Source organism: Eleginops maclovinus, chromosome 6, assembly GCF_036324505.1.
Source record: "Eleginops maclovinus isolate JMC-PN-2008 ecotype Puerto Natales chromosome 6, JC_Emac_rtc_rv5, whole genome shotgun sequence".
In the NCBI taxonomy this organism is placed as follows: Eukaryota; Metazoa; Chordata; class Actinopteri; order Perciformes; family Eleginopidae; genus Eleginops; species Eleginops maclovinus.
This window is the reverse complement of record NC_086354.1, coordinates 9,490,197-9,505,526: the sequence shown is the minus strand read 5'-3', so window position 1 is coordinate 9,505,526 and position 15,330 is coordinate 9,490,197. Positions and strand designations below refer to the sequence as shown.

The following is a 15,330-nucleotide window of genomic DNA, read 5'->3' as shown; positions in this document are numbered from 1 at the left end:
ATACTGCTTATTGTAGTGATAAATAAATATTGTAGGCCAATAATATCTAAATGTGTATAACCATTTGTTTAAATGATAATATCTTAATTTGTTTATTTTCTGGCGGGAATGGGTTTTAATAAAAACAACCGTGGGGGGTGAAAAACAAATAAACGGAACGACTGTTTCAGAGTAGCGGCGGAATGCTTTGGCAGACGCACTACGGACAACTGGCTAGTTAGCGGCCGTTGGAAACAAAACCGCACTCCACTTAAAGCAAGTTCTCATGTTATCCTAGCTAAACCTCATTTCAGATTTAACAGTTTTCATCTACGGGGTTCACACTTTCAAGGAGAAGATGGGAGTACCGAAATTTTACCGATGGATTTCAGAGCGATATCCCTGCCTCAGTGAAGTTGTCAAGGAACATCAGGTAGGAAACATCGTTAGCTTCGCAAGCCACTGTTGCTCATAGCCGCAGCGTTAGCTTGGCTAGCTGTTTGCTATCACCAAAGTATACCGTCAGTGGGCCGTGGAACTTTTATTCCACTTACGTTAGCTCACCAATGTTTTTACCTAGCCACTTCTGACTGCCAAAAAAATGACTTAAATGTGATACCACATAACATTTTGTTAGGCATGTTGGCGTCATACCAAATTCCAACACTTACTCGCTTACCATTTTGATATTTTCTACGTGTACACATTTTATCATTAAACATTTCAAATGAAATCTTAGTAAACATGTTACCACTGACTTGTTAAGGTCTTTATTGAGATTCTGAACAACAATAAACCCATCACAGTCAGATAGGCTAACCAACTTTATGCTAACGACATGTAGCTAGTTATTTGGTATACATACACGTTGCTTTACTTTGTCAATGAAGGTGTTTACAATCGAAAATGTATATGGTCACTTTTTAGGTGATACAAAGGGCTATTAGGGGTGAAATACTAAGGTATTTAGCCTACTTTAGCGGCACTGGAGTTGACATTAGTGACCTAGTTCCCTGTGTCGTAGGGCAGAAAGTGTTCCAGTGCTTGAGCAGCAGTTTCATCAGCTGGACGTTGCTCAGTGTCACTCTCGTTGCGTAAGCCAGCTCTGATATGTTTGTTAAAACAATATAAAGGACAATAAGTGCTAGCATCTTCATAGGGGATGACGATGGATACGAAACATATGTTGTATTCCTTTTTTGCAAATGATCACTCTTAATGATTTCAAAAACATGAAATTCATGTTCTCTTTTTTTTTATTTGATTCGACCAGATGAGCTTTATTGATCCAGAATTGTCCTTTTTTGTTACAGCATAGGCTTCTTTTTTTTTTAAAGGTATTGCACATGAACAACAAAACAATAACCCATACACTGTAAATATAGACATAACAGCATTAGAAACGACACATTTTGAGTTATGCCTTATACTTATGCTTGTCAGTTGAACCCCCTTCTTCAAAATGAAATGTAGCTGAAAATAAAACCAAACAAAATACAATATTTTTGTTGCCAACAGATGTTTTCCAGGATTCAAGAAATATCAAAAATATTTTAAAGATTGGTGACTTTATAGGAATATATTTTTATAATATCAAAAGTTTATGCTTAACTTTGTTTCTTTCTCTCTTCAGATTCCAGAGTTTGACAATCTCTATCTGGATATGAATGGTATTATCCACCAGTGTTCGCACCCCAACGACGAGGATGTCCACTTTCGCATTTCAGAGGAGAAGATTTTCGCCGACATCTTCCATTACCTGGAGGTGCTCTTCAGGATCATCAAGCCCCGCAAGGTGTTCTTCATGGCTGTGGACGGCGTGGCACCAAGGGCAAAGATGAACCAGCAGAGAGGACGGAGATTCAGGTAGAGCTGGATAAAAAGAAACATGGAAAATCTAATTTTCTCCTCTGGTGGCGTTTAGGCTGACATGCAGAATGGGTCAACGAAGGTCACGTGACCTTGCTAAACGACCTGAAATCAATGCAGTTGACCTGTCGGCCTGGCTTGGTTATGATATGGGGAATATATTCTATTGTTATACAGTAACTTTAGCATTTTAAAATGGGTTATTATGTCATCAATTCATTTATATATTTATCTTACTTTTTTATATATATACAGCTGCAGAAAAAATTGAGACCACACAGCATTATCATTTTCTCTTGTTTCCTTTTGGTTTTTTTCAATCGCTTGTATAATTCTTTTTCTGAGGTACTATAACATATAAGGCAGAATGAAGCTCAAACAGAACTAAAATGCAACATTTGCTTAGTAAACATTGAAGAAACCAGACTACAGGGAGACACAGACTGTGAGTTTGACCTTCTCTGTGTGTGTGTCTGTGTGTGTCTGTGTCTAGGTCTGCCAAAGAAGCTGAGGACAAGATAAAAAAAGCTCTGGAAAAAGGAGAGGTGCTTCCCACAGAGGCTCGCTTCGACTCCAACTGTATCACTCCTGGTAGGCATGCCTTGGAGTTTGACACTCAATAAACGTCACACAGTTAAATTGAGCTGCAACAGAACATGTAGAGTAAAGATACCTCTTCATTTCAGGGTAGGGAGATCTGGTAGTTCTTATCCTTCTACATTATTATTTCAATTGAAAGGATTTCTTAATCTTTTTCACCGTCAATCTGACAATCGAGCCACACCTGATCCAATGTTTGAGTCCTGCCGACTTCTGATCACTTCCCCGGGAGAAATGTTCTGCACCTTCAAAACTTTGGCTGAATAATAATAAATAATAGGCCAACAGAAAAAATCTAATACAACCACTGGCACAATTAACCGATTACTAAGTCAATCATACATATTCTGGACCATGCTAACATGTCAGAGGTATCTGTTTTTAGAAGATGTGAGCCACTCTCTTTAACTCGCATCCTTATTCCAGGCACTGACTTCATGGCGAGACTCCAGGAGCAGCTGAAGTATTTTGTTCACAGCAAGTTGTCCACGGACAAGCTGTGGCAGAACGTCAATGTCTACCTGTCGGGTCACGAGGTACGATTGTACATTTCCCGGCTGTGGTTCTAATAAAAGATTTCTGAACGGCTGTTTTCACACGTTTCAGACACTGTGATTCGCCCACTGCATCAATAAGTTATTGTCTATATGCTTAACCATCAGCAGCCATAGCCACCTTAAACTTGAATTTATTATTAATACTCATACACCAGTTTTTTTATTGCAACATACAGGTTATATATTGTAATATAATCTCAACATTTGTACTGTAATTTCTTATGTTATATTAATAACTTTAGGCTATTTATTTGATATTTTATTGGACTTTTTCTCTTGAACTGTTGATTTATATATACATATTTTATTTTTACTGTTTGACTTTAACTTGGGTTTACAAACACATCTTAATTCTATTTGATTTGATCCTTTATTGGACAGTGTTTACTTTAATTTCTTATGATAATTTGCACATCTTTATTATTTCTTTATTTTAAGTGTTTTATTGCGCATTCGTACTTTAACCTCTTGTGTTTAGATACACATTTTACTTTTGTTTTATATATTTCAAAAATCAAGCAACTCTCACAAAACCCAATTTTTCATTGTTTAAATAAAGTATTTAGATTCTAATATCATGTTTGCATTTCTCCCCCCCTACAGACTCCAGGGGAGGGGGAGCACAAGATCATGGAGTTTATTCGCTCTGAGAACAGAAAGCCCTATCACGACCCCAACACCCGACACTGCCTGTACGGCCTCGATGCCGACCTGGTATGGTTTGTGTGAGATCAAGATATTGTCCCTCTTCTTACCAACTTTTTTGGATGCTCACACTCTCCCGCTCATCTGTGTTTTAGATCATGTTGGGTCTGACCAGCCACGAGCCAAATTTCTCCCTGCTCAGAGAAGAGGTCCGCTTTGGAGGGAAAAAAAACCAGAAAAGGTTATTTTCATTCTTCATTTTTGAACAATTGTTTTATTTTATACTAATACACCCCTCTATACATTGTGATAAGCATGTCATTTATTTTAATAGAATTTGCCAATGTGTTAATTTTTTCACTTTTTATCTTACAGTAAATATGTTTATTTATTTTTTATTTGTTTTATCTTTTATTGGACATTTTTATTTAACCTATGTTTATATAATTATCTTTATTTGATATATTTTAAAAAATATTTTGACTTTAACTTCAAATTTTGATATGAGTATTCTATATATGTATTTTTATGTTAATGTATTTTTTATTTAATTTTAAAATGATGCACCTGCCACCAAAACCCAATTTACCCCGGGATGAATAAAGAAATACTCAGATTTTTCTTCCATTTTATTTGAATGTCAGTTCTTCACACTCTGATCGCTTATCTTTTCCTCTCCTTCAGGATAACGGCTCCAGAGGAGACAACCTTTCATTTGCTTCACTTGTCTCTGATGAGGGAGTACATCGATTATGAGTTCTCTGGGCTCAGGGTGAGACACGTACACACACACACACACACACACACACACACACACACACACACACACACACACACACACACACACACACACACACACACACACACACACACACACACAGATCACTGTGAGAAATCCCAGACTTTCAGGAAACAAACACATAATGTCAACTACAGGGCCGGTTTTAATACACATTTTTCTGAAACCGTGTCGTATGATATGCGCTCTGTATGCTGATGATGTGTCTCTGTGTGTTTTTACAGCATGACCTCGGTTCTAAGTATGACCTGGAACGAATAATAGACGACTGGATTCTAATGGGCTTCCTAGTGGGGAACGATTTCATCCCTCACCTCCCAAATCTTCACATCAGTCATGACGCTCTGCCGCTGCTGTACAGGACTTACATCTGTGCTCTGCCCACCATAGGGGGTGAGACACACACGTGCACACACACAAATAATAATGGCTATGCATTTTTTGTGATAGATATGATGTTGGATGTAAATGCCGAGCAATCTCAGAAGTTTCTCATGGTCTTAATGTGTTTTGTGAGTTGTTTGTGTGTAGTTACTTTCAGGTGTTTGTGCTGGACAAATTCTTAGTTCATTTCAGTCATTACAATATAGAATATTTTAGCGAATGTAATATATATTTTGCTGACTTGACGCCTCCATGAGTGGCAGCCTGTTTTAGCAGCTCTCCATTGTTTCTGCTTTTTCTTGTACTCTATTTTTCTTCCACTACTACCCACACAATCAGGACACAAAGCTGTATACATGTTCATTTATTTCATTAATTCCTTTTTTAATTTCACACTGACTTGCCTGTACATCATTTTCATTTTATTTTATTGTGAAATCATACTGTCCTGTTTTTCATTCTCACTCTGTTGCTGCTTAAACTCCTGAATTCCCCCACAGGGATTAATAAAGGTTTATCTTATCTTATATAATACATACAAATATCCTGCTTTCTACCTCAGGTTATCTCAATGAGAACGGCCACCTGAACCTCAGAAACTTTGAGAAATACTTGGAGAAGCTTGCTGAGGTGAGACAACAAAAATGGATCCACTTATGATACTTGTGTTGTACTAGTAACCGTTATTATTGTTTGTTTTTTTACATTTAAAACTTCTATGAAGGTTTGCAAAATGACCTTTGATCTGATGTCATCGCCCTAAAAAATGGAAAAATAAATGTTGTTATTTATATGTATGGTTTGGCTAGACTACACTGTGGGCTTTTAACCTAAAATGTACCGCCTCACACACGTCTTAAACAATCCTACGCATCCACTGCTGGAGTACAGTTCTACAAATAGCATACCGTATGATAATTATATTATATATAGGTTTAGCCTCATCTTTTTCTGGAACTGTGCAGAAATATAGTGTTGAATACAAAGAGTAGGCATGCAGCAAAAAGAGAAAAGTATTTGGTATATGACAAATCAATATAGTGTAAATTTGTTGCTAACTTCCTCGCTTCCCTTTCTCTAGTTCGATCGAGAACATTTCAATGAGGTCTTCGTGGACTTGAAGTGGTTCGAGAGTAAAGTTGGTAACAAGTATCTGAACGAGGCGGCCGGGTTGGCGGCAGAAGAGGAAGCTGCCAACAAAGAGAGCAACAAGAATGAGGTCTGCTTGTGTATTTCTATTATAATATCTACACACTCTGGCATCAAACCAAAGATTTTCTTAATGTTTTTATGCACAGTGTATGTATTGTGAGTAATAACGTGTGTTTTTTGTTCAGGATTCTGTCTCATCAGGACGGCTGATCGGAGAAGGAAAAGGAGGCGATGATGAGGAAGAGGAGGATGACATGTTTGAGACCGAGTTCAGACAGTACAAGCGCACGTACTATATGACCAAGATGGGCGTGGATGTTGTGTCTGAGTAAGTACACACATGCACGCACGCAGGCACACGAAGGGCATAGACCAGGGACCCAGGGGTGCGCGCTGCCACCAGGGGGAGCGCGAGATTAAAACATGTAATGGTGGTCTGGTGTAAAAATATTACAGTGTCGTTTTTTAAGTTGGATTTTTCCATAGGCTACAATAAAAAACAGGAACAATAAACATTTCCTTTGTAATCCCTTTTATTTTAAATCAAAAAACTATAATTTATTAGTTTTTGATAGAAACGTAGAAGAAGACAGCGGCTGTCACTGTAGCCTAGGATATTTGTGCACCAACTCGTTTCATTCATTCTTTCAAATATGATTAACTGGCTGAAATCAGTGTCAAGTGGAACGTCTCATGACAAAGTTATTTAGGGCGATAAAACAAAGCTTTGTTGCGTTTTCTTTTTTGTTGCGTTTATTTGGGGGGTGCGTCAACCAAAAACAGTTTGGGAACCGCTGGCATAGACAAACAATCAATTCTGTTTTCTGTAACGTTTGGCACAATACCTGATTTATTAAAGTAACATTTATTTGTAATTGGTTAGAAACATCATTTTTGGGAGGTACTTTTATTTAGTTTTCTCCACCGCAGCTGGTCAGAAAAAGTAAATAAGAACATGTCTGCCCGTTTACTGACTGCTTTTACATAATTCATGCTTTTACATCGACTTTCAATGTTTAAGTAACTCTAAAATGTGTTTGTATTCTCATCTGCAGTGAGTTCCTGGCCAGACAGGCGAAGTGTTATGTGGAAGGTATCCAGTGGATTCTTCACTACTACTACCACGGGGTTCAGTCCTGGAGCTGGTGAGAACTTCTTTATTTCTTATCTCACTTCTACTCTCTTTTTTTTTTTCTTCCAGTGGTCCAAGGAGAAGTCCCATAATGTATGGAATGATCAGATAATATCCCAAAATGTTCCTATGATTCCAAACCAAAAGTGAAATCCACATTCTTTCAGAGCCAAGCCTTTAATTCGAAACACAAATAAGAAAATTAAATGTTATGAGTCATTTAGCACTTGAAAGCTAATGTCTACAAATGTTGACGACATTTCATTTGATTTCCTTTGTATTTGTTCCGTTCATGGTATGTACAAACTCAAGGTATAACAATTATTTACAAGACATGTCTCTGTAACACACCATACCTGAAAAAGGAGCAGGGTGAAGAAAATAATCTTATATTACCTGCCCCTCAAAATCAGAAATAGAAATAGATGGTCTGTCCTTTATTTTGTTTCTTATTCACAGCCGATCATTACAGTCCCAGAAAAATATGATACAATACACACTTACTCACATTCCTTACATCTCGTCTCTTTAGTCTATCTTTATTTAAATCAGTGTTTTAATATATTGTGCTTGCCCCTTCAGGTACTACCCCTACCACTACGCTCCCTTCCTGTCCGACATCAGGAACATCGCCGATTTGAAGTTGACCTTTGACATCGGGAGACCCTTCATGCCCTTCCAGCAGCTGCTGGCCGTCCTGCCTGCTGCCAGCATGGAGCTGCTGCCTCAGAGCTACAGGGTAACACACTCCTGTCCAAGCACACACTCTCACACACACACACAGCAGTTAGTGTGTACAGTGAGTTAATTTGACTGGATTTCACTTTGTACAAGGATACTAAAACTTTTTATTAAGCATTTAAAAGACCAGTCTGACTTCAGAACAGTACACCACCTCAGGGTGATCAGCAAAAGTTTAAAGGTTAAATTAAACATGTGGGTTCTATTAGAGAAATATATCCTGATGTATTTATAATATTTTGCTTCATAGCATTTTAATATGTTGATGTTATTTGTAAGGCAAATTGCCCAGCCTAAAACTACAAACTGTATATTCACGCCATCTTTCTGTCTTTTAAATATTTATGTTTCTTATTGGCTGTTTACTTTGTATCTTCCCTTCTCTTTTTCCCGCTGTAAATATACAAACATTGTGGGGATGCTACATCTTATGACCACTTATTTTAACTCCTGCACTCTCCAAATGAATTATTAACACCTATCTATTGGATGAAAATATCTATACCAGATCAAACATTAAATAAATAAATGATAACTGATTGTTTTTGACGTTTCAGCACCTGATGTCCAGTGAAAACTCGCCCATCATTGAGTACTACCCTGTTGACTTCAAAACGGACCTCAATGGCAAGCAGCAGGAGTGGGAGGCTGTGGTTCTCATCCCCTTCATAGATGAGGTACACACACACACACACACACTCACACACACTCACACATTCACACACAAGGAGGAAAAACCCATGCATTTTATAGAAAAGCTTACTCGTATGTGTTTTTATTGAACAGAGGTTGTTGCTCGCAGCCATGGAGCCCTATAATGACAAGATGACGAAAGCGGAGAAGGACAGGAACTGTCACACAGACTGTGCGGTTTACTCGCACGACTCTGAAGTAGACTTCCCCCTGACCTCCAGCCTGCCGCAGCTCTTCCCTGACATCGTCCACTGCAAAGTCAGGTGGGTACACACACACACACACACACACACACACACACACACACACACATACATGAAATACAGCTGTCTTTCTCTAAAAATCTTTGATAGTATGCTACAATATCACAAGGAGAAAGTTATAATAAGTAAAATATCATATATATATATCAGGGATTCTTGAGATGAGGGACAAAACATGTCCGAGAGATAAAACTCATTGTAATTCTTAAAATGTGTTTAAAAAATGTCCAATAATTTGATTAAACAATAAAACAAGAACTTATTTATACCACAAAATGTGAATTAATGCTTTTTTACACATATATTTTATTTTACATCACCTAGTGTGCTGCCTGAACCCCAAAATACCCTTGTCCGAAAGCAAGTTCCATGACTTTACAATACTTAAATAATTGTTAAAATTAAAATAAAACAAACACAATAGCTACTGTGATCATGTATTTTAAGTAATTATTCAAACTATATAGAAATTTACAATAAATAAAAATATATATTTATGTACTTTTTACGTGATTGAAATCGCGTCCGGAGTTTCTGTCAACACCATAAGATTTTTCTAAAAATGCAAAAAAACAGCCATTATATTGGCCAACTCATACTCTAAGGACCCCTTTTCCACTTGCTGTTTGGTGGACATGCCATGAGGCCACTGCTCTGGTAAGTAAATATTTCTCATATTTTTCCTTAATTATCTTCTTTTACAAAACCAGCTATGTCACAACCATAGAGTGTCAACACCATGGTCGATAAAATTCAAGGTTTATGTGATTTTATCAAGAAATAAAAGTTTAATCTAACGTTATTGTTGAGGCCACTAGCAGCTAGTGATAAACAAGATGGCTTCTGCAAAGAAATCACATGTTATGATGAAAAATTGAAGATATCGTCAACTCCGTAAGATTCCATCAGACGTCAACTCCGTAAGAAATGTTGTCTTATGGAGTTGACCACTTACCTTATGGTGTTGACAAATGGGATTTAAATGTATCATTTGCCCATTTAATTCAACACCACGGCATCCACACACCACATTGTCTGGCAAAATCCTCAAAAAGTATCGCCTGATGCATCAGGTTCGTGAATTTGGCCTTAGCTACAAAACACTCAGAGAAAACACACCAATCCAAAGAAAGCCCAGTTACCTCCAGACAATCTCCTCAGTGGTTCACACATTTTTTGAAAACAATTCAAGAATCACGACAGACAAGCAAGACACCATCACAAGAAAAAAAGTGAAACGTCAAAGGATGGTAATGACAGACACAATGCAGAATCTCCACCAGTCATATACTGAGCAAAACCCCAGCATTCGCCTGAGTTATTCCTCTTTCTGTGCACTACGTCCCTTCTACATAACACCACCCAAAACCTCAGATCGAAACACTTGTCAGTGCCAGATCCATGAAAACGCCACGCTCATGCTTGATGTTTTGAAATCTTTCCAGGCTGTGTCAACCAGCAAGCTTAAAGAGAGTTTTCAGCTTGTCTGTTGTTCTCCACCAAGTGAATCGTGTCTATTGCGCACCTGTGCAAGATGCCTTCACAAATCATCAAGTCTGCCTTTAGAGCAAGGGAAAACAAAAGTGGACTGGAAGCAGTGGGAACGGGTCGAAGAGAAAACAGAGGATGGAGTTCACTTTCATACCAGACTACAGAAACGTACGGGTACTCTGTCGGAGCTGATGGATCTCTACCAAGACAAATTAAGAAACGAAACAACCACCCATGTCCATCTTGTTCAAAATCAATCCAAAGAGTACCGAAACATGATTGAAAATTGCAATGAAAGAACAGTGATTGTGCATATCGATTTCTCTGAAGCATGGAAATGCAAATACAGCTCCGAAGTACAATCCTGCCACTATGGCCAAAATCTCCCACTGATAACGCTCCATACAGGCATGTTTTACACCAAGCAAGAAAAACAAGCTTTTTGCACAATTTCCGAGTCCAAGCGCCAAGACGCAGCAGCAATATGGACCTACATGGATGAAGTTCTGAAGGACATTCATACCAGATTCCCCCACATTGACACAATTCACTTTTGGTCTGATGGTCCAAGTAAACAATACAAAAATAAAAAGAACTTTCTCCTCCTCTCCACCATCCCTCCTCGACTGGGGTTCAACAATGTAACATGGAACTTCTTCCCTACATCCCACGGAAAGGGCGCCCCGGATGGTATTGGGGCAACAGTTAAGCGGTGTGCTGACAGAATGGTTCTTGGAGGAGTGGACATCGTCAATGGCATGACTTTTCATCAGCTTGTGTCCAGCAGGCTAAGTGGAGTCCACCTACACTATGTCAGCACTGATGATTTCCTGGCTTATGATGCTGTCCTCCCCAAGTCCCTACGACCCATCTCAGGAACAAGAAAGGTTCATCAAGTGGTAGCTCGGGGCAATACCATCTACTGTAGGCATAGTTCATGCTTTTGTAATGAGCCACAAATCTGCCGCTGTTTTAATCCAGTTGCACACCACCACAATCCAGTTGCACACCACACCACACCACACACACACACCACAGCATGCAGATGAGCATCGGGCTGTTCAGAGTCCTCTTGCCATGTTAGTGGAGGCAATGGAGGAGGAGCCGATCAGAGCACCTGAGGGCTTAATGTCAGCAGTGGGGCCGAGTGACATCAACACAGAGGATTGGCTTGCTGTGGTTTATGACTACAATTGGTGGCTGGCTAAAGTGCTTAAAACAGATCAAGAACAAGGGGATGTTCAAGTGGATTTTTTCCACCCTCATGGGCCATGTAGTCGTTTCCAAAGGAAACAAGGGTGCCAGGATGTCTGCTATGTTCCATCTACTGACATCATAGTCAAAATTCACCCATCATTACCAGTCCGCACAAGCCGCACAAGGGATATCTACCAGCTCTCCTCAGAGGTCATGGACTTCCTAGATGAGGACCTTTTCAATCGGTTGTTGCCAGGTGTTTAAATTCATGCCATGATATAAGATGAGTTCAAGATTTACAGAGAATTTTCCATTTCCAAAGGCTGAATTAATGAATATTCTTAGTGTTTTTCTCCATGATCTGTAAATTTGATGAGTTTATGGACTGTTCAAGAGATCTGATATGAGTTTATGGACTGTTCAAAAGATCCAATATGAGTTTATGGACTGTTCAATAGATCAGATATGAGTTTATGGACTTTTCAAGAGATCCGATATGCCTACTGCCAAGTTCCTGTTTTTAAAGTGGGTGTGAGTGCAAAAATAACGATTGATATTAAATGGCCTTTTATCCTGAAATGTTACAGTTGAAAAGTTGAGTTTTTGAAGTTCAATGGCCATGTTAAATGAAGTTATCTCCAGTTCTCTTCTAATTCGTCAACACCGTAAGATGTGCGTCAACACCGTAAACAGCTGGTCAACTCCATAAGATGAGTTTTCTGTTCATTTTTGTTTTTAAAAAGATATTTTATTACATTTTCTCACATTATCTCAACAAAAGCACTGCATTTCCTAAATAAATGTGTAATTTCTGTATTGCTGACTAACATTGTTTGTTTTTGAGATTAAAAAATAAATGTGAACATGTATATTTCCCCAGTTATAATAATTGGCAGCTTGATAATATATATATTTTAAAGTAATAGTATTAGTTTAAAAACATGGATTGAATAACACAGATTAAAATAACCTCCAGTAGTCAAAATAACTGCAATAAATTTATTCAAAATACATATTTCTATGTTTCTTTGTGTCTTACGGTGTTGACAAAATCCCAGGCTTGTCCAGCAAACATGAAAAAAATGTTTAAAATGTTAAACCTGGGAGATTGTATTTCAACAGCATCAAAAGGCCAGCACCTGGGACAAATATAATATATAGATATATTTTGGAAAAATCAACATTTTATTTTTAGAAATTAAAAACCCGTTTTGTCCCTTGTCTCAAGAATCCCTGATATATATATACAGTGGGGCAAAAAAGTATTTAGTCAGTCACCAATTGTGCAAGTTCTCCCATTTAAAAAGATGAGAGAGGCCTGTCATTTTTATCATAGGTACACTTCAACTATGAGAGACAGAATGAGAAAAAAAAATCCAGGAAATCACATTGTAGGATTTTTAATGAATTAATTGGTAAATTCCTCTGTAAAATAAGTATTTGGTCACCTACAAACAAGCAAGATTTCTGGCTCTCACAGACCTGTAACTTCTTCTTTAAGAGGCTCCTCTGTCCTCCACTCGTTACCTGTATTAATGGCACCTTTTTGAACTCGTTATCAGTATAAAAGACACCTGTCCACAACCTCAAACAGTCATACTCCAAACTCCACTATGGCCAAGACCAAAGAGCTGTCAAAGGAGACCAGAGACAAAATTGTAGACCTGCACCAGGCTGGGAAAACTGAATCTGCAATAGGTAAGCAGCTTGGTGTGAAGAAATCAACTGTGGGAGCAATTATTAGAAAATGGAAGACATACAAGACCACTGCTAATCTCCCTCGATCTGGGGCTCCACGCAAGATCTCACCCCGTGGGGTCAAAATGATCACAAGAACGGTGAGCAAAAATCCCAGAAGCACACGGGGGGACCTAGTGAATGACCTGCAGAGAGCTGGGACCAAAGTAACAGAGGCTACCATCAGTAACACACTACGCCGCCAGGGACTTAAATCCTGCAGTTCCAGACGTGTCCCCCTGCTTAAGCCAGTACATGTCCAGGCCCGTCTGAAGTTTGCTAGAGGGCATTTGTATGATCCAGAAGAGGATTGGGAGAATGTCATATGGTCAGATGAAACCAAAATAGAACTTTTTGGTAAAAACTCAACTCGTCGTGTTTGGAGGAGAAAGAATGCAGAGTTGCATCCAAAGAACACCATACCTACTGTGAAGCATGGGGGTGGAAACATCATGCTTTGGGGCTGCTTTTCTGCAAAGGGACCAGGACGACTGATCCGTGTAAAGGAAAGAATGAATGGGGCCATGTATCGTGAGATTTTGAGTGAAAACCTCCTTCCATCAGCAAGGGCACTGAAGATGAAGCGTGGCTGGGTCTTTCAGCATGACAATGATCCCAAACACACCGCCAGGGCAACGAAGGAGTGGCTTCGTAAGAAGCATTTCAAGGTCCTGGAGTGGCCTAGCCAGTCTCCAGATCTCAACCCCATAGAAAATCTTTGGAGGGAGTTGAAAGTCCGTGTTGCCCAGCGACAGCCCCAAAACATCACTGCTTTAGAGGAGATCTGCAGGGAGGAATGGGCCAAAATACCAGCAACAGTGTGTGGAAACCTTACAGACTTACAGAAAACCTTTGACCTCTGTCATTGCCAACAAAGGGTATATAACAAAGTATTGAGATGAACTTTTGTTATTGACCAAATACTTATTTTCCACAATCATTTGAAATAAATTCTTTAAAAATCCTACAATGTGATTTTCTGGATTTTTTTCCTCATTCTGTCTCTCATAGTTGAGGTATACCTATGATAAAAATTACAGGCCTCTCTCATCTTTTTAAATGGGAGAACTTGCACAATTGGTGGCTGACTAAATACTTTTTTGCCCCACTGTATATAACATTTTCTTGCATCCATATTCATATTTTAATTTTGTTTTTATAAGATAAGATGTATTTTATTGATTCGAAATTTCGAAATGTTTTCATTGCAGCAAGCAACAAAAAGCAAGGCCTTGCACATAATTAGGAATTAAGAGTAGAAATAAAGAATTCTAAAATGTAAACAAATCTCAAAATAAAAATAGAAATAAACTAGCATTAGTTATCTTATTATTGCACATCCTTGTTTAAAAAAAAAAGAAATGTATGCTGCAACTGTCAAAAAGCTTAATAAATAATTCTGTTCTGAATAACGAAATAACAAACTCTTCTTTTTGAATTCCTTTTCTACGAGAGATGCAGGTCAAAGTGCTTTACAAAAATAAATACAGTTGCCCCTCACTTAAACACGGGTAAAAGGACAATAAAATGAAACAAATAGGTTAGCAAATGTTGTTTAAAGTGTTCACAGAGAACACATTTCTGTGATATTTTCCTAAAGATTGATAGCGTTGTGTTTGTTTGTTTCAGGAAAGTAAACATCCCTATGGATGCTTGGCACGTCCCGCTGGACCATGTCAGCAGACGCCTCGACCGCTCGGCTCTGTACTTCTGCGGCTTCCCCACCCTGCAGCACATCAAACACAAGGTGGGTGTGTGTGTGCAGTATATTCATGTTTAATACCCGTGGATTGGGAGAATCTATTCACCTTTTAATACAAAAAAGAAAGGAATGCCGTATTGTTGCTGGCTGACCCGGATGTGAGCATCGCGTTTATAGCTTGTTATCATTTATAGTTGAATATCTTTGTCTCTCTCACCCCTCTAACTTCTGTCTGCATGTCTCTCTTGTTCACTTTTAGTTTTCCAAGAAGAAGAGTGGAGTGGTCGTGTTCCAGCAGAGCAGCAGAGGGGAGAACATGATACTGGATATCCTTCACAGTGATCAAAGAGAGACGGTAAGCTGTATCTCATTTTATGAGACACACATGA

General features: G+C 38.6%; 1 protein-coding gene across 2 annotated transcripts in view; it reads left to right on the top strand.

The window, feature by feature from the left end:
• Nucleotides 1–199: 199 nt before the first annotated feature.
• xrn1 (5'-3' exoribonuclease 1) overlaps nt 200–15,330 on the top strand; it is a 32,415-nt gene continuing 17,284 nt past the window's right edge. For both annotated transcript variants that reach the window (XM_063886084.1, XM_063886083.1), the window contains exons 1-17: nt 200–412; nt 1,613–1,845; nt 2,342–2,439; nt 2,875–2,984; nt 3,609–3,719; nt 3,806–3,891; nt 4,335–4,422; nt 4,674–4,842; nt 5,396–5,463; nt 5,915–6,052; nt 6,171–6,313; nt 7,041–7,130; nt 7,700–7,856; nt 8,416–8,535; nt 8,645–8,814; nt 14,869–14,986; nt 15,201–15,296. In XM_063886084.1, the coding sequence (XP_063742154.1) occupies nt 338–412; nt 1,613–1,845; nt 2,342–2,439; nt 2,875–2,984; nt 3,609–3,719; nt 3,806–3,891; nt 4,335–4,422; nt 4,674–4,842; nt 5,396–5,463; nt 5,915–6,052; nt 6,171–6,313; nt 7,041–7,130; nt 7,700–7,856; nt 8,416–8,535; nt 8,645–8,814; nt 14,869–14,986; nt 15,201–15,296 (2,070 nt within the window). In that variant the 5' untranslated portion in view covers nt 200–337. The remainder of the gene's footprint in view (nt 413–1,612; nt 1,846–2,341; nt 2,440–2,874; nt 2,985–3,608; nt 3,720–3,805; nt 3,892–4,334; nt 4,423–4,673; nt 4,843–5,395; nt 5,464–5,914; nt 6,053–6,170; nt 6,314–7,040; nt 7,131–7,699; nt 7,857–8,415; nt 8,536–8,644; nt 8,815–14,868; nt 14,987–15,200; nt 15,297–15,330) is intronic.